This window comes from Pseudocercospora fijiensis (assembly GCF_000340215.1).
Source record: "Pseudocercospora fijiensis CIRAD86 unplaced genomic scaffold MYCFIscaffold_4, whole genome shotgun sequence".
Classification (NCBI taxonomy): Eukaryota; Fungi; Ascomycota; class Dothideomycetes; order Mycosphaerellales; family Mycosphaerellaceae; genus Pseudocercospora; species Pseudocercospora fijiensis.
In genome coordinates, this window is record NW_006921535.1 from 1,931,448 (window position 1) to 1,958,991 (window position 27,544).

Consider the following 27,544-nt stretch of genomic DNA (forward strand, 5'->3'; position numbering starts at 1 on the left):
GGAGCAAGCATCTCCGGAGCAGAATTGCTTGCACACACCGCTGTGCTATGGGAGGAAGCACGCACTGAGAAGAGCTGGCAGTATTGGAAGCATAATGGCGCCGGCGCCGGCGCAGCCTCCCGCAGTGGTCATTATCGCGAGGTAAGGAGAAATACGGAACAGAGATGAGAGCTCGCGTTGCACTTGATCGCTAACATGCGCCGTCTTCTTGCGCAGACATGGCATGCGACTGGACGCCGCAGATCAGTCGTGGCATCTATCGACTCCGACCCCCTACGATCCTCCGCTGACCTATGGAGGTTGGAACCAGTGTAAAGCGCTCGGCGTGCGCATAGCCAGCTTGCTCGATGCCCGCGAGAAGGAAATCAACAATGCGCCTGTGGAGAATGGAAGCAGTGGAGCGCATGCGCAGCGACGCAGGAAGAGGACGCACAAGGTCGTCATTCACACTTCGCCGTTTTTGCGATGTCTACAGACCAGCGTGGCCATAGCGGCCGGCATGGCACAATACGAGGCCCCAAAAGAAGGATTTGGTAGCAGCACATCGAGAACGTCTCGGACGCCTTCGCACTTGCATTCCAAGTCGCCCAGCCTCCACGCACTCAGCGGTTCAGGCTCTCCTCTACTCACACCCATATCAGAGCCAAAGCACGATCTTGCGCACCAGCTGGCAAAACGATCGCTGCACGAGCATAAGCGTCATCGGAAAGCGAAGATCCGAGTTGACGCGTTCTTGGGAGAATGGCTCAATCCGCAGTACTTCGATCAAATTACGCCGCCTCCGCCGAGCGCCATGATGGTGGCAGCAGCAAAAGCAGAGCTGATGCAGAATGACAACATTGACTTGTTCACGCCATCAGCTACCCTCTCCAACAAGTCTTCTAACAACAGCCTGTGGACTCGACCAAACACGAGTCGAGAGAGCACTTTGGACGACTGGAGCAACATCACTGATTCACTTCGCGCCAGCGTTGGCCGCAAGTCGAGATCGAACAGCATTGACAGCGTTGGGAGTAACGATAGCAATCACAGTCCCAGGAGCTCGGGCCGTAAGTCGCCCTTCCGACCAGGACATGTCCTACAGCCGTTGACCTCGACCATACCGAAGCCTGAATTTTCCGTCTACCACCCTCCTATGCCTTCGTACGCTCTTTCCAATTCCGAGCAGATCCCTCGAGGATATGTTGCACATGCACGCAATGCTACCACCAACGTCGACTATCATTGGGATAGCAGCCGTGCTCCTCTACACTGGGGCGGAGGGGGCGAGTTCGGTGAAGAGTGGTCATCTATGCACAAGCGCTTCAGAAGAGGCTTCAACAAGGCTATCGAGTGGTACAGCCAGCACGGTGCTGATGATCGTGGGGAAGATGCGCTAGGCTTCGACCAGGCCGAGAGACCACATATCTATCACGGGCATGAAGATGAAGACGAGGACCTGGTCCTAATCATGGTCACCCACGGAGCGGGCTGCAACGCGCTCATTGGTGCCTTGACAAATCAGCCTGTGCTTCTAGACGTCGGCATGGCCAGTCTGACGATGGCAGTGCGAAAGGACAACGCGCCCCCTTTGCAACTGCCACTGGGCTCACCTGCTCTCACGCCAGATCCGACCGCTGATCCGGCTGCCATGCCTGTTGGCCATCCACGACGAAGCAGTCTAGACATTGGGCTCAGTGCAATATACGAGATGAAGCTTGTAGCATCATCAGAACACTTGCGAGCTGGCGCAGATCCTGCTAAACAGCCTGCGTCTTCAGTGCCACAGAACCTTAAAGCTGCGCAAGAGGCTCTCGCCAGATACAAGCAGTTTGGAGCCGAAGCACATGGGATGGCTGGCTCGGGCATTGAGTCTTCTTGGAATCTAGGAGAGCCGAGGAAGAACAACTGCAATTCTTCTCTGGGCTCCATTCGACGGCCCAGCTATCCCAATAACGGTGCCAGAAGTTACTCACACCCACACCCACACCCCGCAGCCCAGACATCACCTGCTGTGTCGCCAGGCCTATGGACTCCACCAGCAGGAGGCACGCCAAGACTTAATGCCCAGAAAGTGAAAGAGGAGAAGGCTGCGATCTTCTCCAATCTCAACGACACCGGCGGTCGCACGAGCCCGGGTCGAGACATGATGTTGGACTTCAGTAGTTCGCAAAACGGATCATGTCCTACCACCGCCACAGAATCCACCGCGCTCCCTCCGCCAGCCCTACCAGTAGCTGAGAGTAACACGTCTTCCGTGGCCAAGCCCGATGCCTCGCAAAAGGTCGACAGCGTTACTGGTGAAGGATCGGATGAACTTGGCGACCTTCCCAAAGTCCAAGGAGAAGCGCCAACGTCACTCAGCAGAGGCCTTAGCGTCAAGGGTCTCTGGGGCAAACCAAGCGGTGGCGCCAAAGTGGCGAGGACCTGGAAGAGTGAACCGAAACGAAGATGGACTGTCAATGAAAACGATTGACATGAGCTCGAACACTGGCACGAGGCGCTGGAGGAATACTCGATCTGACACCATCTGCTCACTCGCTCGCGATGGTAATTGAAGACGAGGACAATCATCCCGAGGCGTTGGTCTGAATTTTGTGCTGGTGTTCGGAGAAGACATGACAAGCCTGCCACGTATAGTGGCTTAGGCGGGCTACCACGCTCATTACTCAAGATTTTGGGGGATCTCGATACAATTTGAATATGCGAATAAGAGGAGCGAATTATTGCTTTCAGGCATGGCGATGGAGTTCTCGGGCGTGGTCGACGACGATCGTTGTGTTTCTCAGCTTTGCATGATATCCCACTCCAGCGTTGTATAGAACTGGCGGAAGTTCCAAAAGATTGAGGCGGAGATGCATCGGGTTTCCTGAGAAGGGACATGTCTAATAGGCTACAGGATGGCCTCTATAGCTTTCGACAGCTCGAACTCCGAAACACAAGGCTTTTGGAGCTGTAGCAGAGGTGTTTCAATCACACCATCTCGCGACTCGATCCCGTACAATCTTGACAACGCCTGAGAATATGCCCCACGCATTCATTCGCAGACGGCAAAGTTCTACGCTGTGCAATCATCTACGAGCGATATGCAAACAGATTGACTGAATTTCGAATGAACAAGCCGGCGACAACCTTCTACCCGAACTCTTCACGCGTTGGTTGATGGACCATCGAAGTCGACGACGATAGCACCAGTGATGAGAGCCTGAAAGAGCGATGAAATGGATGTGTTTCCCCATTGGATGACTTTGATGTCTCACGGCAAAACGTAGTTTCTGTGAAGTGGATGAATATGTTTCGCTATCTTCTTTCTTCCATCTTCCCCGGTGGAGCTAGCGAGGTGGAAGCTTTGCTTAGAGATTGTCATCAATCAACGCTCTGGTCGATTCTCCATCCAAGTAGTTGGCTATTAAGGTCGTAGGACGTGACCTCAAATTCAACGTCCGAGTCGTTCGGATGTTCAGGATTTCTCAATGTGGTAACAAAGGACGTGGTCTCGCGAGGCTACAGCTCGCATCGCGTCTGTTGAGGCTACTGGTCTTCAAACGATGTTTTTCGATATTGCTACATGCCAGCGCTGAGTCCGAATGGCTTCGGTGGATATTCAGGTCTGAAAATTCTTTCCGTATCGGCCACGGACGTCCGAGCAAGAAGCGTCTCAACAATGCCTGCGCGATCGGAAACATTGATCTCAATCAGGTTTCTTGCCGTCCGCCCAACTGGGTCGAATGTTTGTGCAGATTCCAACATAATCGTCCCATCGATCTTTATCCAGAGCTCCATCACCGGTCCAGAACATCGTCCAACCGCTACCAGGTATCTGCCAACTACCAGATGAGCGTTCGAAGTACCACTTATTCACCGGGTTGTTCGTGCGACTGCGCCACAAGACACCATTTGGGAAGCAGGTCTCGACCATTGCCTGGAAGAGGCTATCGGCAACCCCATTTGAGCCCTGTGAAGATTGCAGGACCGCAAATTTGTCGAGATACGGTACTAGCCGTGATGGGTCTTGTGTGTTTGGGGGCATCTCCCAGGTGAAGATTGCGCAGCCTTCGTATTCACCGACAACCACGATCCCTGCGATGCGTCCCTCCACTCTCGAGAGATAGTCAGAGACATCCAGCTTTCGGCGAAAGCTGTCTTCGATGAGGTACACCAGACGTCGAAAGTCGATTCGCGTATCATCTTCGAGTCTCATACTGGTTGTGCCATGGGCAGGTCTTTGCCAGCCGCAATCCGCTGGCATGATGCTCAGCGGCACACCCCTTTTCACTAAGGTAGCGCTAAACTCGTTGGATGGAGCATTTCCCAAAGTCGACACCCGTCCTGAAGGTAACGAAGAAGAGATCAGAGGCTTGTTGGTTAATAAGTTGTGAATCAGAACATTCTTCTGTTTTGTGCCCACGCCGAACGTTGGATCTCTCGCAGCGCTATGTGTCGATGAGTTGGCTGCAGTCTCTGGGCTGACAATAAGGCCGGAAGAAGATGATGGCAAGATCGCCAAGCATCTCTTAATCGTATCGAGATTTTGACGATGCTGGAGCGCTTCTTGGGTAGCTTTGGATTTTGCTAGCTGATCATCGATGGTTTCAAATTGCTGCGACAAGTTGATAAGGCCTTGCACGCAATTACCATCCTGGCCTGGTATGCCACCAACGCAATCCACGATGATGATCCTGTCGGCTTTCGGAATTGATTTGGATTGGCAAAGCCCAGTCAGCACATCAGTGCTGGAAGCAGCTTGTAGCTGACCAGAAGATGTCGAAGCCATTGAAGGCAAGATCAGTACTGAGCCTCGCTCGAGGGGACCTGAAAGCTCGTCCGGAAACGCAAGTGTGATAGAACTAGGCGTGGAAAAATTGTGGGTTGCCAATCCGGTTTCCGTCCATTCAAGAGCACTTGGGAATGACTGCGCTCCTTCCGGACAATGCCTTTCTATAACTTGGCAGAGGCGTTCTGCTTGTTTGATAAAATGGGATCGCAAAGTCTTGCTGTCGTTGGCATTGCGATCGATGCAAGTGTTGGTATCCACCACGATAATTATTTGCATGCCCAGTTTGGTTAAATGGGACAGAGTTATAGCGAAGCCTTCAATCGTCGTATCGTCGATCGTCTCGAGAGACCTGATGCAGACCAAAGCAAGGTGGGTATATAGGTGCTGCTTAACCTTAAGGGCACGCAAGTCTGTTCCTGCTCTGACCTTCGGCTCATCGATACGCTCCAAGGTGTGGACTGGACGAGACTCATGCAGATGAGACGTGACTTGGGTCTTCTCTGCATTTTTCTGCCTCGCTACTTCTTTCAGAGGGAAGTCGAGTCGGGCGAGGTATTGCTTCGCGTCTCGTCTCGTCACATTTGCGTTCAAGATGTTGACGAGTAGCTCTCGCTCAATGGCAGGATTCTGGTAGGCAACCCCGGGTCTTCGATAAGTTGGCGTTCCTGCATAGTGTCTTATCGAAATCAAGATTGACTTCCGCAAGATCTTGGAGCGTCTGCTTATCATCATATTAGAGAATGAAATTAGGAGTGGCAACGAATGTCGTCCTGAAAGGCAGAACCTCAGCTCGCACTTTCACCGTTGGCTGGACCCAAATGCCATCTAGTCCAGCACGGGACGACATTGGATCCAGTCCACAGCACGTGATCGAAGTTGATGCCATCCTCACAAGACTTTTACCATATCTGGTTGATTGAGTACGATTGCCTGAATCAGTATGACCGTCACCATTGACCACGATAGTGGCCGGCCAGTAGTTGTGGTCAGCATCGTGATGGTGCAGTGGGGAGTCCTCATGCATACTCGAAATGGCGTAGTTTGCGGAAAGATCCGAGTTCTCTGAAGCTGCGTACAGTACCTTGCTAAGTTGCTAACCTTCTTGCCCGTGCCGAACCTACTGTCGCAACCTTGAGCAACGCTCATGGTATTGTATCTACCTTGACCCTGCTTCAAATTCACAAGGGGCAGTGCCAGAATTGATAGCCTCATAGCTTCAGACTTTGGCCCGGGAGCTGTAAGGCAAGATTTATGCATCTGACGATGAATTTGAAGCCGGAGCGGAGCAGTCATTATGCCTTAGGTCTCGTGACTGGGTTGACGAGTCGTGCGCGAGAAGGACGTAGTACGACAGCTACACAATACTGGCCCGAACATTATGTGCATCGTAGAGCAGTCCAACATGGTTGATCAGCTAGAGAGTGCTGGTTCTGTCGCAGGATATCCGAGACCGGAAATGACGAGACGTGATTCCGCTGCCTCGACTTGGAAAGCTCTACCGGTGAGCCTGTCCTATAGTCATGGTGAAAGTCGGAAAGACATCGAGAGATATGTCCAGCTTGCATGGTTGCTGCTCCTATCCACGTATGATGGAACTGTTCAGCCAACTTGCTGGTTCCGAAAGCGCGGCGAGACCGTTTGTACCAAGCTGCTATTCGCATCGATCGATCGATCCATGGCTTTGCGGGATCATGAATTTCAGACACGAGAGCTCTCAACAAATAATCCTGAGTCGCGCGGGAACGCAAGTACGGTAATTGCGAAAGGACCACTCATGGAAGCCCTGGATTGGGTCACTTCAGGTGACGCAGAAGTGAGATCTGAAATTGTCGACTTCGTTCTCGTGTTGGACGATGATGAGAATTCTGTCCATCTGCTTTTCAAGCAAGGCCAGCATGGTGTCCAGGACGATGATGTTACTGGTCGTATCGAGACGTTGAAATCGATTCTGTCCGTCATCCTTGAGTCTTCTACAATCGTATTAGGAGATGCGGACTTTCTCAGCGACTACGATAAACGCCGAATCATCGAATGGAACCGGCCCATGCCTGATCCTCCGCTCGACCTTACTATTCCCTCAGCCTTCGCGACAATAGCCAGAGCAAGTCCGAATGCCTCAGCAATATTTGCTTGGGATGGAGGGATGACATACGATGAGCTCGACATAGCTTCGTCCGGCATTGCATCGCTTTTGAACCCGACAGAAAATCGCGAATCTGGAGCCATGATCTTGTTCATCATGAGAAAGTCGAAATGGGCCTTGGTGGCGGCTCTAGCCATTCTCAAGTCTGGCAAAGCAATCGTCCCACTTGACCCAGATTGGCCGAAAGCCAGAATTGATCAAATCATCGATCTCACCGGAGCTAGAATGGCCGTTTGCGACGAGAATACCAAAGACCTTCTTGAGCTGGACAGGGTTTCTGCAACAATCGTTCCTTCACCGGCCGTCTCGCCTGCAAACAAGCGTTCTTTTGAAGATTCCTGCACGTCGAAAGATGTGGCATTTGTTCTGTTCTCATCGGGAAGCACCGGCGTTCCCAAAGGCATGCTGAGAGAGCATGGAACTGCATGTACAGGATCTTATGCACATGCTCGAGCAATGCACCTGGACAGTACCAGCCGCGTTCTGCAGTTTGCCAACCATGTCTTTGACGTCGCAATGCTCGGTAAGAAGCGATGCATTTCGTACTTTGTCGCGTCAGGAGCTGATTCTTGAGGGCAGACTTCTTTACGACGCTTCTCATGGGAGGCTGTGTATGCATCCCTTCCGACTTGGATCGCAAGAACGATGTAGCAGGATTCGTCAATCGCTCCCAAGCCAATTGGGCCCTCCTTACTCCTACCGTAGCCGAACTTCTCGATCCGTGCACTGTTCCGAGTTTCAGGTTCGTGACTCTGGGCGGGGAGTCCATCAAACCTGCGACTTTGGAGAAATGGCTGAAGGTTTGCCGGGTAGGTATCAACTACGGATCTGCGGAGGTGGATGTCACGCACGTCCGAGATGTGTTTGACGCTTCAAATCCTTCCAATGTAGGCCTACGCTTACCAAGCTGCTTGGCATACATAGTGGACTCAGAGAATGCCGCCAACGTACTGCCGGTAGGAGCAGTTGGGGAGCTGGTTATAGCCGGATCAACAATGGCCCGCGAGTATCTAAATGCTCCTGAAAAGACGGCACAAGTGTTTATAAGCACACCCCAGAGGTGGTTCACTCGAGGTTTCGTCGAAGAAAGCAGTGCGCTGGTGTCTCGCTTATACCGCATGGGTGACCTCTGTCGGCAAAGACATGACGGCTCGTTTGACTTCGTAGGCCGCAAGGACTTCCAAGTGAAAGTGAATAGTAAGTCCACCGATGTGCGCTTAGTCGAGCGTTGTCGTTGACCACTCATGCTCAGGTCAAAAGGTCGAGCTTGGAGACATCGAAAGCAGACTCTGCCAGCATGCCGCAGTCAAGCAATGCATAGTCTTGTATCCGCTGCAAGGCCCATACTCAAGACGCCTCGTGGCGGTCGTCCAGTCGCACGGCGAGTGCTCGCATCGAACGCGGCACGATCGAGCCGCAAAGGAGGCTGTATCGGTGCTCAGCTTCCGTTCCATGACCGACTTTCTGTCTCGCAAGCTGCCATCGTTCATGCTTCCGAGCGTTCTGATCAGGCTGAAAACCATGCCTTACACGCCAACCATGAAGATTGATCGCAATCGGCTCAAAGTGTGGCTGATGGAGGACGATGTCGGGGGTGAAAGTGCAGGGGCAGGGCCAGGGGAGATATGTCACATATCTACTGCCCTCGACGGCTCGGCACTCTTTGCGGAGGAGTTGACAGCAATGAGGCTGTCATGCATCGTTGCGGATGTCGTCGCTGACAGAGCCTCAGGCATATGGGCGTCTGTGCATGGGCATGACAACCGTCTTGTCGACATTGGCATCGACTCGGCGCAGACGATGCAACTTGCTTCCAAGATTCACCAGGAGTTTGGAGCCAAGGTTCTCGTCGAGGTGCTGGCCGATCCGGACATGACAGTCCGCAAACTGGCAGCTCTGCTCGGCACCACGACGTCCGGGTCGGGCGATCAGGATGTGCACACGAGAATCAAGGAAAGGGTACACTTCCTAAAGGAGCAAGTTGCTCACGTGTCACAAGCAGTGCTTGGCATCGGGGGTTCGGATCGGAAAATCTCCATCCCGAGATCAACGAAACGACACGTCCTCCTCACGGGAGCAACCGGATACTTGGGCCTAGCTATCCTCCAACACCTCCTCACATCGGACCAAGTCGCTTCAGTCGTGGTGTTGGTCCGCGCCGACGGGCCTGTTCAAGCCGGAGAGAGAGTGAGGCACGCCCTCGCCGCGGCAGGATGTCCTCCCGATGACCAAGAAAAGCTGCGTGCATGGCCTGGAGATTTGTCCAGAGCCAGACTGGGCCTGGACGAGGAGCAGTGGCACGAGCTCACGAGTGAAGAGGAGCGAATAGGCCATGATGGAGCAAACGTCGATACCATCATCCACTGTGGAGCTGTGGTTGACTGGTCAAAGAGCTATGAGCAACTGCGTGCCGTAAACGTGGGCTCGACGGAACAATTGATCAAGGTGACTCGAGAATCGCCTCACATACAATGCTTCATCTTCATCTCCGGAGGAAGATACCCCGACCCAAGGCAGAACCCCGATCGAGACCTCGAGGCAATGTATGCGGAGACCGCCGAAAGCACTGGATATGCGCAATCCAAGTTTGTGGCAGAGCGAGTGGTCGAAAATGTCCGGCGTGTCTCTTCTAAGAAGTCAATACACATTGTCAGCCCTGCATATTTGATCGGCAGTGGAAGGACTGGCGCCGCAAATCAAGATGACTACCTTTGGCGCATGGTTTGGGCGGCCGTACGTGCCAGAGCATATAATTCGGACGAAGATCACCACTGGCTTTTTGTTGCTGAAACAGATTCCGTTGCTAGACGGATCGTTACTTTGGCGTCGCAGGATTCGGCCGATCGGGTGGGCATGCATCTCAACATCCTGGATGGCTTGGGCGTGCTTGAGTTCTGGAAGATTGTTACCGATGTCTCAAAACTTTCTCTCGCACCAGAAAGCGCTGATATCTGGATTCAGAAAGTCAGGTGCGACATGGAAGATACCTCCGATCATCTGCTCTGGCCCCTGGCAAATGCCCTCGCTCTCAACAATGGACATCTTACGAAGTGCTCCTGCTTGACAGCAGACATGGAATTGGAACACGCATCGAGACACGTCAGTACAGCCGTGAGACGAAACCTAGAGTACCTTTCGAGTGTTGGCTTCTTTGGTCGAAGCTTGAAGCTTTCTCCCTGATGGGACCGGTCAAGAGGCTGGTAAGGACATAGTAGACTGCTAACGTTTGCAATCAACATCTCAGCATCCTAACACCGAGAACTCTGAGGTGTCTTCCTTAACTGCATGCGAGCCCGGTCCCTCTCCTGCACGCAATTCACGTAGCGCATGCAGCACAATTCGCTCGTAACCTGTTGCCGCACCCAACAAGTCCGCTTCCGTGAGTGACTCGTGATCAGTGTGCGCAACGAAGATCGTCCCAGGGCCGAATAGGTACCTCTTCTGATTCGGCACTGTCTTTCTCAGCCATGGTATATCAGTACCGTAGTTCACTGTCATCACATCGAACCCTGGCACATCAGAGTCGAGATCGATAGGCCCGTATCCTGCGCTACCGAAATCGAGCTCCACAACATCCGATGCTTTCATGTCGCTACTCAAGAAAGGAGACACAGCCTCGTGCACAGCATGAGTAATGGCATTTTGGATATCGCCAGGCGATCCATCTGCAATGCGAACAGCGAGACCAGCCGATGCACTCTCAGCCACGACACCGAGCGCTACGCCTCCTTCTATGAGGCCAAGATTTATGGTCGTCTTGCCATACTTTTCACTCTGCGGGAGATGGTCGCCAAGATGGCGAAGGCGTGCTACAGCAGCGACGAGAATAGCCGTCGCACTCCTGCCCAACCACGGATATCCTGAATGCGCCGCCTGGCCTTTGGCATGAATGTGTGCGACTATGATACCCTTATGGCCTGCCACCAATCTGCCTTCCGTCGGCTCGCCAAAGACGACAACGCGAGGCCTCAGTTGCAAGTTATTCGCGAATTTCATGCCCACGCCTCCAACTTCTTCCCCGACAACAAAGAGCATGGACACATCTGAAGGAGAGATTTGCGAGGTTGCGAGAAGCTTGTTGACTGCTAGCACTTGAGCAGCCACGCTACCCTTTGCGTCGACGGAGCCTCGGCCATGTATTGTTCCGTTGCTGCAGCGCTTGTATGGAATGAATGGTGGTACCTTTGCGCATTATCAGCCATTTGAGGTCCTGTTCACGCCGTGCAAGGCATGAAAGGGTCTCACAGTATCGATGTGGCTTGTGAGCATCACTTTCGCGTCTCTAACATCGCCCGGCCACGCAAGCACGTTGAATCGCTCAGGCTGGCGGGAGAGGTATTGCTTTTCGACATTATAGCCTTGCGCCTGTAAGCTTTTGGCAAGCCAATCACCGACCGGCTTCTCGTTCCCAGAGATGGACTCGATCTCTACCAAGTCTCTGTGGAAGGATATGAGGTCGTGAGCAAGGCATCGGTCTCGCAGTGTCGCATAGCGCCGGCACGCATGTGATACACGCAGCCGCTGAGCGGCTATCATGTTAGAGCCGGGCGACAGCAGAAATGAGGCTTGGCGGAAGAAGTTCATGGCACTTCAATGCGTGAATCGACACAGCACGAGTCTTGTTTGACCACGATCACTGTGCAAATACACATGAGTCTTGGTGCAATTGGATCTGCCATGGCATCACTGTCTGATCAGGCTGAATTACGGACTTACACGTCAGCGAAGGCCCCGCAATGCCATTTCTTCTGGCACGTCGTCTGCATTGATTGAGTGGTCCCTGTCCTCGTAACATCGCGATGATGCATTTTTCGTGGACTGTCACCTGGTGGCCAAATGCCTATCTCTCTCTCCCGTCCACTTCACCCCGGATTATCGCCCGGGGAAGCGTGACGATCGAGAGACTAGGGCATATCCTGGGTCGACATTCTGCCCCTGCCCCTGTAGAACTTTGACTAGCTTTGTGGTTGGCTCGACGTCTCTCGGTCCTTCCGCTCCCTTCATAACTTTACCCAGACATCGTGGCATCTCATACTCATGGGATCGAAGGTGCTCTACTGAGGATCAAGCTCGATTTCTCACATTGATATGCTCTGAGGTCTAGAAGCTACCTGCTTGCGGTTCATTTGTGCTGGGATCGAGGTATCGCCTATTTGAGGCTGGTCAACAATTAGGGCTCATGGTCCCAGCACGCTAATATTCAGGGTAGACTGGGCCAGAAAGCTGCACACAGTACCTTTGTACATGTGGAATACATCACGTCGCTTCTTGCTGGCCGCCTCTGGATCATCCGATCTAACAATGCTCGCCTCCTTGTCCAGCCTCGTAAGCACTTTGCGCTTCTTGGCATTTTCCGTGTCAAACTCTTGCCCACATTGTTCGATGCTGGCCTTGTATATTGTCTCGGGACGGATTCAGGTGGCCATGAATAAGGGCGCGCCTAGTAACCGAGAACTTCAGGTCCGATAGTCTCTCCAGCGTTAGGACTTTCTAGCCTGTACACAATCCGGGCTTGATTTATTCACTCGCAACGATGGAATACTGCTCGTAGGTCTGCTTCATCTCTATCTTGAAAGAAGTCGCGTTCTGATTTCAGCCTGTACAGTCTCGGTCGTTCTGGGCTCAAAGTCTCCCGCATCATCCTCGGCTGTATGACTTTTGGCTCTCCGCATTGGCAACCTTGGATCCTGAACGCAGAGGCTGCTCTTCCATTGTTGAAGCATGCTTTCGACATCGGCATTAACACATGGGACACCGCCGACGTATACAGTCATGGCGAATCAGAAAGGATCATTGGAGAGGCGATCAAGCAGTTCAAGCTACCCCGACACAAGCTGGTCATCATGACAAAATGCTACTTTCCAGTCTCTGAAGATGGTACACAGCCTCCATTCAACATGTTTGTGAGGAATGATGGAAAAGATGTGAACGGCATGGGATTGTCCAGGAAACATATTTTCGATGCCGTGGATAGCAGTACAAGCCGCCTGAAGACGTATATCGATGTGCTTCAGATACATCGTTTGGACCGGGAGACAGACAAGACCGAAATCATGAGAGCGTTGAATGACGTCGTGAACTCTGGTAAAGGTACAGCAACAGATGCTACGACTTTAGAAGCAGGCTTGCAGCTTACTGACTCTACTTAGTCCGGTATATTGGAGCTTCGTCGATGGCAGTGTGGGAATTTCAGATGTTGCAGAATATCGCAGAGAAGCATGGATGGCACAAGTTCATTTCTATGCAAAATTATCACAATCTGATCTTTCGCGAAGAAGAACGCGAAATGATTCCGTACTGTAAGGCGACTAGTGTTGGATTGATGCCATGGTCGCCAATCGCTCGTGGCGCACTGGCACGGCCATTTTCTGATCGAGGCGGTTCTCGGCGAGAGCGGACGGATCCTCTAGTAGATCAGAGAGCTCGCTCTTCAAACGCTGATGAACAAATCATCAATCGTGTGGAGCAGCTCGCGAAAAAGTACCATGTGACCATGGCCTGCATTGCTACATCCTGGTGCATATACCACGGGGAGTGCCCGATCGTAGGCCTCAACAGCGCAGCTCGAATGGATGAAATGGTCAAAGGTCTTGCTTTCAAATTGTCTGCAGAAGACGTAGCGTACTTAGAGGAGCCATACCTACCCAAGGAGATCACTGGATACTGATATCCTTGTTCTGCAAAATCCGCTGGACAGCAGGCCTCTTTGCAAGACGCTGATGCCAGCTGTGATAGCACGGATACTTCTGGAAAATTTCCAAGGCCTGACTTTTGCCCATTACCTCCTCTATAAGTCGCGGTCAGTAAGTTGGCATTACACCGAGAATGCGAGACACGACTTGCCGATCTTGTTGTTCCATGGCACGAAGACAAGGTCAGCAAAGGTGCACTTTTCTCCAACGAGGTACCCCGTGCCGTTCCGTTTCAAATAGTGCTCCAAGATGCTGGAAATCCGAACGACATCGTCTGAAAATCTTTGGATGACGCTGGGGACTTTGTCGTTGTGCTGATTCGAGAACCACGCCTTGAGGGAGAAGAAGGGGCTCTGCGCACCCATCTGATAAGCTAGCCATTGTTGACACATCCACCACTTCTGCGTGTCTGGCGCGTAATGCAGCTTTCGTTCCTTGTCATATGTTTGGATGAGATACTCCACGATCGCCAATGACTCCCATAGGGTAATGTATTTCTTGGTATCCTCAAGGATGATCATGCCGGTATTCTTGTCTTCCACGGGAGGCGCTCCTTCGTCGCTGCTCCGCTCATGTCGATCGGAATTCTGGGATGCACTCTCGATGATTTTGACATCGAAAGGTATTTGAAGCTCTTCTAGAATGAGCCCGACTTTTTGTGGATTTGGTCCCTAAATATATATCAGCCTCGTGTCTTGTGAACAAGTCATTATGGACGATGGCTTACTGGATCCTGGATGTGCAAGACCAGACGATCGACCGGTCGCGACATCTTAGCGCTTGTGGAGGCCTGCGCTCTGCTGGATCTGTTGATTGTTGTTCCGAGAATAGGAGGATTTAAGATTGCTGTGCGTCTTCGGAAGCACAGGACATATTGTTTTGCAAGCGCTGATACTGCCAGAGATTTGACTTCAATCAGTGCCATGATGCAGTGAAGTGCTTTAACGACCCAATGGAAGAGATATGGTCGAATATCGAAAGAGCTTTGGACAATTTCTCATGAAAAGAGGTAGAGTGACGCTGCGGGTCGTACTTATCCTTACCTGTGCCATGTCAACTCGGACCCATGCTCGTACTATAACATATGTCAGTACCTCTGTGCACGTCAAACCCTTCCCAATCGGAAAGTCAGAGTAAAGACTGAGTTGCGGGCGTAGACATGTCAGACTGATATTCAGAGAAACAGTGATGGCGATTGTGTTTCTGATGATGATCAGGGCAGAAAGCTGACAACGAGCCAGGAATATTCATAAGACTCAGCCATGAGCTTAGAGTTTGCACGCCGCTCAGGTGCTCATTCAGCCGAATACTATCTCAGGTAGCATCGGTATGCTCTCCAGAATGGAGCTGTAGCAAAATACCGCCTCAAACGATTCACTGTTTCGCAAAGAAAGGAATAGGCCTAACGCCTGCCATCATTTTGCCAGACTTTGGTCCACCAACATAGCCCTTCATGTGCTCGATCCCTTCGTCGTTCACAACGTACGTTTCGAAATTTGAATACGTGAAAAGCAGAACATACTTCGTCACTATGCAATAGGGATTAGCATGCGTCTTACAGGCCGGAAGAGTTGTGTGCAGCTTACCAAGTAGCGCAAGATGGCTTCCAAGACACATTCTTGCGCCCGAACTGAATGCCCAGAACCATCTCAGCTTCTCATCCGGGCCATACAAGTCCGTCTTCGCTCCTGAATGAAGCCACCTCTCAGGCTGCCAGACGTTCGGATCGGGGAACACGGCAGGATTGGCGTGCAGGAATCGCGCATAACTCTGAACTCTGTAGCCTCCAGGAATGTTCTCATATCTTCCCAATTTGCTGAGCTTGCCGTATGGGGTGACCCGAGCCTGTCCGCCAGCTACAGTAGGGTGTACACGCAGTGTTTCCATCACCACTGCATGCAGCAGTGGGAGTGAATCAACCAAGCTCGGCGCAGGTAGGGAAGCAGACGAATCTGTGCGGATATCAGGTCCGAGTGCCTGACATTCCCGGCGTAGCCGTTGCTGTAAGTCCACGTTACGAGATAGCTCCCACACAGCATATGTTAAGGTGATGGCCAATGTTTCGTCCGAGGCGTGGATTTGGTCACAGACCTCGGCCGCAATCTCTAGCTGCTGAGGAGAGCAGGAAATAGGCCTGTGGCCTTCGAGGACTTTCAAAGATGGCGTAGAGCTCAAGCCCTCCTTGTCGAGTGTATATTTGAACTGCTGATATACAGTGGGTACCTCTTCTGGTGCTGTATTGTCGGAGCCCGGGTCGGCGAGGGCATTCTCAGCGCGATCGCACATGTCCAGACAGAACATATGTAGAGCCTCTAGACTCTTATATCGTTCCTTGGAAAGGAAGCCAATACTTTCCAGAAAGGATATACAACCAGGGAATTCGTGGAGCCAGAACATCATCGGATACGGACGTCCTTTATGAATTTCATGAATACACTTCGCATGCTGGGTTCTGTCATTCAAAAAGTTCGTGCCAGCTTTCGTGCCAAAGGTGTAACCGGTCACAACGTCGATGGCCAATGCAGAAAAGAGGATCATGGTGTCGAACGGCTGTTGTTCCATGGCGTATCCGATGACCAATGGAAGATAACGATACCGAATAATTTGATTTAGCAAACCGGACAGAGCGGGAGATGTGTACAGATAGGACTTGGAGAAGATATGAGTGACTCTTCTTTTACGAATGGCATGAGAGGTGGCATCCAGGCTCGAAGACAGGTTATGTCTGCCGCAGTCCTCGTATACACGGTAAAAGTAGTGGCGATCGAAATTCTTTCCATAGACAGTCTTGATCCCGTCATCTGAAACACCACGCAAGATGTGTCAGGTCATAAGACCGCCCAAAAGGTTTCCATTCCTGGATACAGACCTATGCAATTGACTGAGAGTTCTTGAGGGCCCAGTTGGACCACTTGGCCATATTTTTCATGGGCGGCGAACACAGTATCGTTCTCATCGTCCCAGTATCGTATCCAAAGCATGTAAAGAGAAGATATCTTCGCAAGCGGATGAACCGCTGGGATGCTGGCCACTGGACTCCAGAGCAGCGGGTAGAGAATGAAATGATACAAAGCCGCCGCAGCCAGAACGGCGGCAGCAAGCACAAGCAGGGCCATGCCAGATACGAGAAGCGTTCAGAGGGCTGCTAACTCGACAACAACTTGATCGAATTGAATGACTATGCAAAAGGAGAGACCTGGCCGACACCTGGGCGGGACAGCTTCCACGAGAGCGCTTCGCTAAGGCAAACAAGACGTGCCTTACGGTCAGCTTGACAAATTCGTGATGCCGTGCGCAAGATTTGACGGCGGGGAGACTAGTCAGAGAGGTATGCCAGTCGCTGCGCTCAGACACCACTCGTGGAAGCAAAGTGTTGCGTTGCGCTGTAGTGTGAGTTGAAAAGGCAGCATCGATTTCCAGGGTTGCATCGGAGAAATGCCGGGTACCGCCGGTGAGCCCCGAACCTTAACCTTAACCTTGTGACGACCCGACCTCTTCCCTTCCCTTCCCTTCCCTTCCCTTCCCTTGTCTGCAACTCTGCATCCACCCGGCAAGGCTGCAGCTGGTGGAAGCCGGGCCGTCGCCAGGTGCCATGGCATTTCTCAACATCACCCCTTGGATCTCCTCATCGGCCTCACTGCGCTTCAATCTCCATCTACCCTGGGTTGAGGGTAAGACGTGGGAAAATGTCTACATCTACAGCTTGATCGCGCACCATGACTTGTGCCTCCTGGCCATACGCTTCCAGAAGGGTGTCGAGCGAAAGACTGCCGAATTGCGCCATGTCAAGGGTTTCAGGGCTGGGCGGAGATATGTATTCGCCGGGGCAAGCACGCCAGGCTACGTAGACATGATGAGCACAGTCCAAGGACTGTTCTTTTCGACACTATCTGTGGCCCATCTTACGCGGCACTTGGGATGTGACCTACAAGTAATACACTCCGGGCTAACCTCAATCTCTCGATATTCAGCATTGTATCCAGCTCTGTCTCTTTGCCACAGCCCTCCGAATTTCTGAAGTCTTCCGCAGACATGGAGAAGACTTCGCTCATTCCAGGAGTCAGAGACTTCTACCTTCTGCTGGTTCTGCCAATCGCAGCTTATTGGATCAGTGCCAGCCTTTTCCACTTGCTCGATTGCCGAAGATGGTTTCAAGCTTGCAAGATTCATTCCTACGAGGCCGGAAAGCAACGCAACAAAGCGACCCTTCGTCAGGTATTTCGTCAAGTTCTTGCCCAGCAAGCAATTCAGGTGATGTTTGCACTGGTCGTTGATCAAGCACTCGCATCTACAACCGATGCAGCAACGACAGATCAGGGCTCCTTGCTCGGAAATGTAACTTGGACGCAGAGTTACGCGGAGCACCCAGCTCTGGATGCCGGCTCGAGAAACGTGCTGAATCCGAGTGCTGCACCAGCACTGCACAAGGGCGTGGAGCTGACCCTGCGATTCATCATTGCCATTGTCATTGCAGACTTTTGGCAATATGCTTGGCATCGAGTATTCCACAGCAGCAGGTTTCTATACAGTTAGTGCCATGACTCCCGGACAGCGTCGTTGACCTGGCTGCTGACAAGATCGACAGAGTACGTGCACTCGGTGCATCATCGGCTGTACGTGCCTTATTCTTTTGGCGCGCTCTACAGTAGCCTGGCGGAAGCTTTCGTCGTGGACACGATAGGAACCACGGTCACCTTCTACCTCAGTGGTCTCCCTGTCTTACCTGCAACCTGGTTCGCGACCCTTTCCATCATCAAATCTGTGAACGATCATAGTGGATATCGGTTTCCCTACAATCCTTTTGACTATCTCTCGGCTAACACCACCGACTTCCACGATGTGCATCACCAGAGCTGGGGCTTAAAGTACAACTACTCGCAGATCTACCTTACGATTTGGGTGAGCCTCTCGCACAAGGTGCTCTCATGAACAGGCCACAGGCTAACAACTCCTTGTAGGATGATCTTTTAGGTACGACAATGCCGGCGGAGGAAGCTGCAGTGAGACGCATGAGAGCAAAAGTGGACTCAACAGACGCCATGGTCAAGAAGTCAGAGTAGACCCCTGTTGTCTACAGAGACTAGCAGATTACAAGAAAGCCCATTTCGGTCGATGTTGCGGTCACGATCCTTGAAATCGCGCAGATGTGATTATTAGCCGAAGCTGGCTCTCATGTATTCCAATAGACTGTCATGAAAAGACTCATCACAATGCAGTCCCTGCCACCACTCAATTTCCTCTGGCCTCTATCGGTGATCAACAAGACTAGTGACCTAACATGTCAATGCCATAAGTCATCGCGATCGAAATACTTGGATCCATAGCGACAAATTGATGCCACTGCTGTCTGCAGGTAGCTAGGCGCTGTTCTATGCGAAGAAAGACCTCGTCAAAGTTCTCAACGGTCTCGTTCAAGTCACCATAATCGGCATCGAATACCCAGGGCTGCTCTTGGCTGCAGCCGAACACGTTCTCAGCTGCTTGTGCGAAGCTGGCCTGTTGGACGTCAGCGTGTGCGTGAGCAAGCGTTGGCAAGATTCTTCATTCACTACCACTCACCACTTCGCCCGAATTTTATCTTGTCCAAAGCTGTCTGGTACACCATGCTGGCCGTGATCATCAGCTTACTTCTAGTGATCGGTTACCTGTTCTCACTAGCATATCGAGTGAGCCCTTGGCACCCTCTCTCACATATTCCAGGACCTTGGCGGACGGCCATATCATCTCTTTGGTTGCAATATCACACTTTCCACGGCACCCAAGGTAAAGCAACGCGAAGACTACACCATATCTATGGCCCGATAGTGAGAGTTGGACCCAACGAAGTGGAGATTGCAGACGGTGCGGCACTTTGGCCCATCTATATCAAAAATGGTGGCTTCGATAAAAGCCATCACTATGCGATGCTGGACATTGACGGTCATTCTACGGTCTTCTCTACTCTGCAGAATCGAAAGCGAGCGGACAGGCTCAAGGTTGCACTACCATTCTTCTCTGCCGCCTCTGCACAACGTCAAGTCCCCATGCTCAAGGCGTATGCGGTAAAGCTGGCCGAAAGACTGGAACGAGACAAAATCAGAGGAGATACGGTCGACCTCCTAGACCGCTGCAGGTCTTACTCGCTCGACACAACTTCGAGCTACGTCTTCGGCGAGGCTTTCGGCGCTATGGAAGAAGATAAGATGTCCATAGCTCCTGTTGTGGACAATTTTGTTGAAGTCAACTTGCTGTTCAACATTCCTAGTCGCTTCTATCGAATCTTCAGCTTTTGTTATAATGCTTTCGTAGTCAAAACTGCCGTCAAGCAGGCGGATGCCAAAGTCGATAAGTGGATTAGAGATGTTGTAGTTAGAAACCTGGGCAAGTCGCCTGAAGCGCAGAAGACCTATCCGGGTAGGCTCGCGGCCTTGGGAATGCCACTCAACGCAGTGGTCCCAGAAGGCAAGGACGCAATCTTTGGAGCGACTGATGCGCTTGGATTAGCGCTGTCGTTGATTCTATGGCGACTGGCGTCGAACACCGCAGTGTATGTGCGATCGCTACATCATATACATCATGCAATGAGCTGATACAACCCCTGATGACAGGTATGCAGCTCTGCGAGAAGAGCTTGAGAGCAACGCCGGCATGCAAGACGAGAAGCTGCAGAGCCTCCCTATCCTCACGGGCATCATCAAAGAGGTTATGCGCCTCAGCTCTACTGTACCTTGCAAGCTACCCCGTGTTACTCCTAGAGAAGGTATGATTTATAAGGATATCTATATTCCAGGCAATGTAGTTGTTGGCGTTGCGCCGTGCATCCTCCACTTCAACGAACAAGTATACCCAGAGCCGTACACATTCCGGTACCAGAGATGGCAGGACGCGACGGAGGAGATGAGCCGAGATTGGATGCCTTTCGGAAAAGGCGCTCGAGCTTGTCTGGGGCGTCATTTGGCTATGCTGCAGCTCTGCGTTGCCGTGTCCACTGTCGTCAGGAGCGGCGTGCTGAACAACGCGAGAACTATGAAGTCGAGCATCGAGTTTTGGGAATGGTACAACGTAAAGGTCGCGGGCGGAACGATCGAGATCGGATGGCAGGAGAGTCCTGAAGTCACAGACGATGTGTAGCATAGCAATTGATCACTAGTCTTGCGGTGAAAACATGCCCTTCTTCATTACATTAGAAGTGAAGAAAGTCTAGAGCAAGGACCAAGGGCACGCCAAGTCTGATCACATGATTGGCAGCGCAGGTGCCAGTCTAGACACCGCGCCACCGCCCGCGAAAATCTAAGTTGTCCGCCAAGACCGAAATGATTGGCTGAGAATTCTAACGGAAGTAATGTTTAATCAAAGATTGAAGGGAAGTTTGACTTACCCCGGATTTCAGCGTAGAACGTCAATCGAAAGCGCTTAACGAACCCCGGATACAAGCGTAATACGCTAATAAAAATTTAGTAGGAGCTTGAAGTATACTAAAGACCTAGGTATAGCTATATCCTACTAAAGGCGAAGCCTATCGACTAGTATAAAGGTCCCTATAGCGAAAATATTAGTAAGACTACTAATAGGACTACTAACTTTAGCAAACTATTAGTAGAGCTACTAGTAGGTACTAGGCTAACTACTAGCAAAACTAGGTATTAAGAAAACTACTAATAAAATTATTAACTAAACTATTAGCTAAACTACTAAGGGAACTAATAGCGCGCGTTTAGACTAGCAAACTACTACTTAGATACTAGTACTTATACTAAGCCCTACTAAACTATATGCTATAGCTAGAATAGACTACTATATAAAAAGCATAACTATAATCAAGAATTGCAAGATTAGTAAATTTTCTTTTACAAACTAGGGTATAGACATATATCGAAACTAAAACTATAACATTCTCTAAAATTAGTAGTATATTCCTAGAACCTTATAAAGAGCTACATTACATATAAGATAAAGATACTTAAGCCTATTACTGCAGAACCTAAGAGTCTTTAGCTATCGAAGTTTACTAGCCTCGGTAATCGAGATATATATACGATTGGTAATCAAAACAAATACATTACAAGCTGCCAGTCTTGGAACGCGATAGTGGTCCACAACACTTCCTAGTTGGTCCAGATCTTGCCCCAACTTTTCTCGTCCTACACATGATAGACACATTTCTGCGAACCTCTACATTCCCTCGAAGCACCCAATGCGTATTCAGCTGCAAGATGTACAGACACAACCGCACAGATGCCGGATCAAGGGATGCCGCGGAACATCCAATCAATTCACCCCGTAGCCGAGCAAGACGCAGGACGAAGAGGAGCATAAACATGAGCATGAGCATGAGCGAGGAACGAAAGCGATCGGGTGCTTCACATTCGCTTCACGGGACATGCTTGTCACTTGGACGCTGGCACATTCGCCACTCTCAGGACAATGTTCACATCACATCGCTACGCTGGCGACTTTGCCGTGCTAGGCGCCGGGGAATCTCACAGCTTTTCCTCAAGAGCCTTCTTTCAACGTCCAGGAGCACAGCACCTAGACAACCACGGAAACTTCGGCCTGGCTGGCTAACTGAAATTCAGTATGGTCGAGAATGTACGTACCGGAATCATCAAACATGTACCAGCCAGGTGCTCAATGCCCATGCTTTGCAACAGGCCCTGCCGAGGCGGAGAACACTATAAGAAGGTTGTGCTGAAGAGAGTCTATGCATCTCAGCAGTCGATCTCTACAAGTCCAATCATCCTCAGGCACAAGTAGCCAATATGTTGCGTGATATACGGCACATGAACCTGGAGTTCTGGGGCGACGGGGACCTAGTCACCTAGCCTTGCCAAGTCTTTCCAACCGAACATCCCCCAGATTATACACAGGGAATGAAAGGTTGTACCGCTGAGCTAAGGTCCGCCACGTTACCACGTACCGTCACGCCCGTGTGGGCAGGCATTGGGCAGACTGCATTCTGTACGACTTCCTCGACAGTCACCAAGTCAACAGGAAGCTCAACGACAGTGTTGCCAGCATGAGCACCAGTCATTCGGCCTCGTGCTCTGCCTACGGCGACCGGCATTCTCTCACGCAAAACAAGTGCAGCTTTACGAACTTTACGAAGACTGTAATCATCAGGATGAGACCCTTGCTCTTCAACATAGCCTTGCGCTTCACCCGACTCCCGAGAACCGGGTTCTGGCAGCGCTGTTGGAGCAACAGTACTGAACGGCAGGACGATGGTTCCGTCACTGCAATTGGGGGCTGCGAGGCTGCTTTGACGCTCACCAGCCAAGACTTTGGGCGACGGTGTGCAAGTGTCAGTGCTGGTAAGCTGTAAGTTTGTTATGTGACTGTGCCACAGAATCCTTCGTTGTTCAGGCGAACATGATGGCCAGGAGTCTTCTATCTACTTGCATCCTACCAGAAATTCGTGCCCTGAGAAAGCCACCTGGTCTCCTTCGCAATGTCACCTTCACCCGTGCTTTGGCGTCCAGTACCGTCCCACGAAGGACCATTGCTACGCAGGTCGTCGATACTCCTGCAAGCTTTCCACCTCCAGGTCTTCCGTTGAAATTTCCTACTGCGCAACCTGTGAAGATCAATAGTACACATGGCGATCGAAAGGAGAGCCCATTGGAGGTGGACAGCAAGTATATTGGCTTGACTGGAGGCCAAATCTTCCATGCCATGATGGTGAAGCATGGCGTTGAGAAAATCTGTGGGTATTTGCCCTATCAGAAATATACAAAAGGATAAAGCACCGGTTGACATTTCTCGCAGTTGGCTATCCGGGAGGTGCGGTGAGCACATACGACAAAGAATCAACCGCCAATGGTATTGATAAAACGACAGATTTTGCCCGTATTCGACGCTCTCTACGACTCTCCCGTAAGTCCTTGTATCGTCACTGGCCATCGTGTGGAATGCTTCTGACTCCTGCCTCGTAGGCTGTAGAGGTCATTTTGCCAAAGCACGAGCAGGGTGGAGGTCACAGTAAGCTCTCCTCGCCTGTGCTCATTTTTGAGAATCAGCAGTGGCTGACAAGTCGTCAGTGGCCGAGGGGTGAGGGTACTTGGGCAACGAACATGCAAGCACTACTAACAGGACTTGACGTCTTACAGCTACGCACGAGCAACTGGCCGACCTGGCGTTGTCTTGGTAACCTCTGGGCCAGGAGCCACGAATCTCATCACACCTCTTCAAGATGCACTCATGGACGGCACGCCAATGGTCGCATTCTGTGGTCAAGTACCTACCACAGACCTCGGAAAGGACTCATTTCAGGAAGCAGACGTCATCGGGATAACAAAAGCCTGCACGAAATGGTGTGTGCAGCCTCAGACAGTAGCTGAGCTACCCGGATGCATTGACGAAGCCTTTCGTATTGCAACAACCGGTCGACCGGGACCTGTACTTGTCGATTTGCCAAAGGATGTGACGGCATCGACTCTCACATCACCTCCAACGCCACTTGTACCACTACTCACGGAAGACCTTCAGCTAGATCCAAACGAGCTGTCCGCTCGACTGGCCCGTGCTGCCGCTCTGGTCAATCAAGCTCAGAAGCCGGTCATATACGCTGGCCAGGGCATTTTGTCACATCCTGACGGCCCTGTTATGCTTCGTCGCCTCTCTGAACTAGCACAGATTCCAGTCACAACGACACTACTTGGTCTAGGCGCTTTCGATGAAGAGAATCCCAAAGCACTCCATATGCTGGGCATGCACGGGTCATGCTACGCCAATCTGGCAATGCAAGAAGCAGATGTGATTCTAGCTCTCGGTGCACGCTTCGATGATCGTGTTACACGCAAAGTGTCTGGCTTTGCACCCAAATCACGCCAAGCTGCTGCCGAGGGACGAGGAGGCATTATCCACTTCGAAATCTGGCCGCACAACATGAACAAGGTCATTGACGCTACAGAGATAATACAAGGAGATGTAGTCCAAAATCTAGCTTGCTTCGTGGAACAAGTGCATCAGGTATCCTCAGAAGCCCGGAAGCCGTGGTTGAAGCAGATTGAAGACTGGAAGCGTCAGTATCCTTGGGCATATGAAAAAGAAGGCGATAACGGAGTCGTAAAGCCCCAGACTGTGATCGCCGTGCTTGACGAATTGACACAGGATGTCAAAGACAAAACCGTCATCGCTACGGGCGTTGGCGCACATCAAATGTTTGCAGCAACCCACTATCGTTGGCGATATCCTCGCTCAATGATCACTTCCGGAGGCCTGGGCACGATGGGTTTCGGACTACCTGCTGCGATTGGTGCCAAGATTGCCCGACCTGGCGCTCTAGTAATTGACATTGACGGAGACTCGAGTTTCGGAATGACGATGACGGAACTCACGACGGCAGAATGCTATGGCATTGGCGTGAAGGTTCTGATACTCAATAACGAGGAACAAGGTATCTTCGAAATTCCCATCCAACCAGGCACATCTTGGCTGACTTTTGTCACGAACAGGCATGGTCACGCATTCGCAGCAAATGTTCTTCAATGATCGCTACGCCTGCACGCATGGTGCCAATGCCGACTTTGTGAAATTCGGGGATGCCGTTAAAGTTGCAGCTGACAGGGTCGAGCATATCAGTAAGCTTCGGCGAAAGATGCACTGGCTGCTTTTCGAGACTGGTGATGAACCAGCATTGCTGGAAGTAAAGGTCGATCAGAAGGTTCCAATTCTGCCTATTGTCATGCCAGGAACTGCTTTGCATGAATTCGTGCCCTTTGATGAAGGTAAGGTCCAGTATTGCTTTTCTGTGGTGTGATTACTGACGATTGAGCGACCAGAACGGGAAAGAGCAAGGCGAATATTGACTAGAGAGCGATCGGGAAGGTAGCAATGTTCGAGCAGGAGGATACTGAGGCTGTGTGGTAAGCTTCTGTCCGGAAAAATTCACGATAAGGATCCATGAGAAGGACGTCGACAAATCACAATTGAAGAGAGGGAATCATTAGCATAATAAACCTGAAATCTTACGATACGCATTCAACGAGCGTTCGCACGTTCTCCACTTCTACCATCCTATTTGACGATGCGATAAAGAGTGTAAGCGAGACATCAGTCGCCGGTGTGCGGCTCGCCACGATAAGTTCATTTCGCTCTCCATATCTCAGACAGCAAAATTTTGAAATGGTCGGTATGCCGTCAATTGCAGGTGGTCACGCCTGACCAGCGGTAGAAGGACAAGAGAAGATTTGATGCAGCTGTAAGCATGACTGGTAAGCATCTTATGCCCTTTTCAGTGATTCGAATGCCAAGAATCTCCTAAATATGTCGCTGTCTACATGTCGAATTTGCTGTATATAAGAGAGGAGGCTGCAATCTCAATCCCCAAGCCTCACTTCTTGACGGTTTCACATACTTGGCGCGCTGGGGTCCGTCGGAGCTATATGGCTAGATAGTCTCCAACCTGCCACGGTCTGTAAGTATATTTCTCAAACTCAACATACACGGACGCACAACTTGACCACACACAATTGGTCATGGCACGAAAGCGCAAGAGGTCTGCACTCGACACGCAGAATAGGAAAAAGCGAGCCAAAGTTGAGAGCCGGTTATAGAGACAGTCTTACTGATTTTCACATAAAGCGAGCTTACGAGACTCGAATCTAGACCAAAAATCGTAGGCGCCGCGCCCGAGCTGCGTAACCAGATCTACGAAAAAAAGAACTCTTGCTCGAGCCTGAAAATAACAAGAAAATCGAAATTCCCGCCAAACATAACTAAAAGCCCCCCTAGACTATTTTCCGGCTATAAGTAAGCGCGAAAGGAAGCCTATAGTTAACTTTCTCGATTACCGCTTCTAGATTACGGTTTATTTTATCGTTGCAAAACGCGTACCGATATCCTAAATTCGATCGGGAAAATTTCTATTTCCCTACGATAAGCAAAACTTATAGGTAGAGTTAATCTAGAGCGATCGCGACTACTCGAATAGTATAGGAAGATCTATACGAATAAGGTAAGGCGGACACTCTTAATTAAAGCCGCAAAGGACGAAGATACTAACTAAGGTAATATTAGGTTGTTACTCGCATCGCGACAAGTCTTAGGCGCAATACTATAGGACTTAGAGGATATTTACTAGGTATTCGGAGAAGTAGCTTAAGGATTAAATCTTATCGGTATTACGTATATAATAAACAGAATAGACAGTAAGGTAAACGGCGATATTCTAGCTTGACTCCTTGAGCGAGGTACTGCAGCTTTAGGTTTCAGAAGAGCTGTCGCTAGGACCTCGAATTGAGTGAATAGGAATTTAGCTTTGCCAAGCTTCACGTGCAAACTGAGTGAGCCCCACAATTTGAACACGCATTTTCTTCTAGTGTTTCGCAGCTTCAAACTCGACATCTGCAAGCCAGGTCGTGTTCAGCTGACGATGGCCACCAAGCGCAAGAACGCCGCCTCGATGCCGAAAGAGAAAGAGAAAGCTGACGGAGACACTGCGCAGGTATGTCGACGTCGGTCCCTCGAGCACTTTGTAATTGTTACTGATACGTAGCTTCTTGGTAGAAGGGACCGACTCTCCTATCAATCCTAGCAGAACTAAGGAACCGGATCTTTGAGGAAGTTCTCGTGAATCGCGAGCACATCGACATCTCCGACGTGACGACCAAGCCACCAAGTCTGCTGTCAACGTGTAGACAAATCCGCGGAGAGGCTCTCCTGATGTGGTATCTACAGAACAAGTTCACGGCCGTTGTGCGCGGCTGCAACAGCGACTTGAAAATCAAGTTCAACGCGGCTTACAAGGATCTCCGAGACCAGGATGGAGAGTACATTAAGAATAATGTTATCCTTCATTGTACGTTTATTAGGGGCGCTCGAGACTGGCCAAACCTGCTGGAGTGGTGCAAGAGGATTCAGAGCAAGATGTGTGATTTTCTTCCTCCAGCGGCGGCTGAGTTTCCGAATTATGTCTGCGTGATCGCAACTGCGCACGATGTTGCGTATCAGCACAGAGGCCAGAAGGGCTGGGAA

The 27,544-nt window shown here is 51.0% G+C and overlaps 12 protein-coding genes across 12 annotated transcripts; 7 read left to right on the plus strand and 5 right to left on the minus strand.

The window, feature by feature from the left end:
- Positions 1-202: 202 nt before the first annotated feature.
- Positions 203-1,771, plus strand: MYCFIDRAFT_97066 (uncharacterized protein; the record flags this gene model as incomplete). The annotated part of the gene is made up of 1 exon (XM_007928116.1): positions 203-1,771. A coding segment is annotated over one exon (1,569 nt), but the record flags the coding sequence as incomplete, so codon positions are not given.
- Positions 1,772-3,670: 1,899 nt separating this feature from the next.
- Positions 3,671-4,753, minus strand: MYCFIDRAFT_136123 (uncharacterized protein; the record flags this gene model as incomplete). Its single annotated transcript, XM_007928117.1, has 1 exon — positions 3,671-4,753. One exon carries the CDS (start codon positions 4,751-4,753, stop codon positions 3,671-3,673), a length of 1,083 nt encoding a protein of 360 aa, XP_007926308.1.
- Positions 4,754-7,124: 2,371 nt separating this feature from the next.
- Positions 7,125-8,791, plus strand: MYCFIDRAFT_153651 (uncharacterized protein; the record flags this gene model as incomplete). The annotated part of the gene is made up of 2 exons (XM_007928118.1): positions 7,125-7,422; positions 7,479-8,791. 2 exons carry the CDS (start codon positions 7,125-7,127, stop codon positions 8,135-8,137), a joined length of 957 nt encoding a protein of 318 aa, XP_007926309.1. The 3' UTR covers positions 8,138-8,791.
- A 1,024-nt stretch (positions 8,792-9,815) lies between these two features.
- Positions 9,816-11,435, minus strand: MYCFIDRAFT_188143 (uncharacterized protein; the record flags this gene model as incomplete). Its single annotated transcript, XM_007928119.1, has 3 exons — positions 9,816-9,850; positions 10,220-11,081; positions 11,145-11,435. 3 exons carry the CDS (start codon positions 11,433-11,435, stop codon positions 9,816-9,818), a joined length of 1,188 nt encoding a protein of 395 aa, XP_007926310.1.
- Positions 11,436-12,432: 997 nt separating this feature from the next.
- MYCFIDRAFT_188144 (uncharacterized protein) lies at positions 12,433-13,566 on the plus strand (the record flags this gene model as incomplete). Its single annotated transcript, XM_007928120.1, has 3 exons — positions 12,433-12,446; positions 12,505-12,989; positions 13,049-13,566. The coding sequence occupies 3 exons, from the start codon at positions 12,433-12,435 to the stop codon at positions 13,564-13,566; spliced, it is 1,017 nt and encodes a 338-aa protein (XP_007926311.1).
- Positions 13,553-14,262, minus strand: MYCFIDRAFT_36038 (uncharacterized protein; the record flags this gene model as incomplete). The annotated part of the gene is made up of 2 exons (XM_007927540.1): positions 13,553-13,667; positions 13,736-14,262. Coding segments are annotated over 2 exons (642 nt in total), but the record flags the coding sequence as incomplete, so codon positions are not given.
- A 703-nt stretch (positions 14,263-14,965) lies between these two features.
- MYCFIDRAFT_188146 (uncharacterized protein) lies at positions 14,966-16,707 on the minus strand (the record flags this gene model as incomplete). The annotated part of the gene is made up of 3 exons (XM_007928121.1): positions 14,966-15,120; positions 15,178-16,392; positions 16,461-16,707. 3 exons carry the CDS (start codon positions 16,705-16,707, stop codon positions 14,966-14,968), a joined length of 1,617 nt encoding a protein of 538 aa, XP_007926312.1.
- An 877-nt stretch (positions 16,708-17,584) lies between these two features.
- MYCFIDRAFT_35897 (uncharacterized protein) lies at positions 17,585-18,520 on the plus strand (the record flags this gene model as incomplete). The annotated part of the gene is made up of 3 exons (XM_007927536.1): positions 17,585-17,860; positions 17,942-18,119; positions 18,177-18,520. Coding segments are annotated over 3 exons (798 nt in total), but the record flags the coding sequence as incomplete, so codon positions are not given.
- Positions 18,521-19,194: 674 nt separating this feature from the next.
- Positions 19,195-20,701, plus strand: MYCFIDRAFT_64230 (uncharacterized protein; the record flags this gene model as incomplete). Its single annotated transcript, XM_007927729.1, has 2 exons — positions 19,195-20,117; positions 20,179-20,701. 2 exons carry the CDS (start codon positions 19,195-19,197, stop codon positions 20,699-20,701), a joined length of 1,446 nt encoding a protein of 481 aa, XP_007925920.1.
- A 928-nt stretch (positions 20,702-21,629) lies between these two features.
- MYCFIDRAFT_174443 (uncharacterized protein) lies at positions 21,630-22,634 on the minus strand (the record flags this gene model as incomplete). Its single annotated transcript, XM_007928122.1, has 10 exons — positions 21,630-21,776; positions 21,804-21,928; positions 21,962-21,983; positions 22,008-22,023; positions 22,055-22,074; positions 22,112-22,197; positions 22,244-22,292; positions 22,319-22,356; positions 22,389-22,403; positions 22,436-22,634. The coding sequence occupies 10 exons, from the start codon at positions 22,632-22,634 to the stop codon at positions 21,630-21,632; spliced, it is 717 nt and encodes a 238-aa protein (XP_007926313.1).
- A 308-nt stretch (positions 22,635-22,942) lies between these two features.
- Positions 22,943-25,400, plus strand: MYCFIDRAFT_35846 (uncharacterized protein; the record flags this gene model as incomplete). The annotated part of the gene is made up of 8 exons (XM_007927530.1): positions 22,943-23,273; positions 23,336-23,355; positions 23,408-23,443; positions 23,503-23,548; positions 23,608-23,617; positions 23,677-24,965; positions 25,024-25,306; positions 25,361-25,400. The coding sequence occupies 8 exons, from the start codon at positions 22,943-22,945 to the stop codon at positions 25,398-25,400; spliced, it is 2,055 nt and encodes a 684-aa protein (XP_007925721.1).
- A 2-nt stretch (positions 25,401-25,402) lies between these two features.
- MYCFIDRAFT_174445 (uncharacterized protein) lies at positions 25,403-26,176 on the plus strand (the record flags this gene model as incomplete). The annotated part of the gene is made up of 7 exons (XM_007928123.1): positions 25,403-25,431; positions 25,467-25,482; positions 25,508-25,721; positions 25,768-25,782; positions 25,823-25,942; positions 25,991-26,106; positions 26,153-26,176. 7 exons carry the CDS (start codon positions 25,403-25,405, stop codon positions 26,174-26,176), a joined length of 534 nt encoding a protein of 177 aa, XP_007926314.1.
- Positions 26,177-27,544: the final 1,368 nt, after the last annotated feature.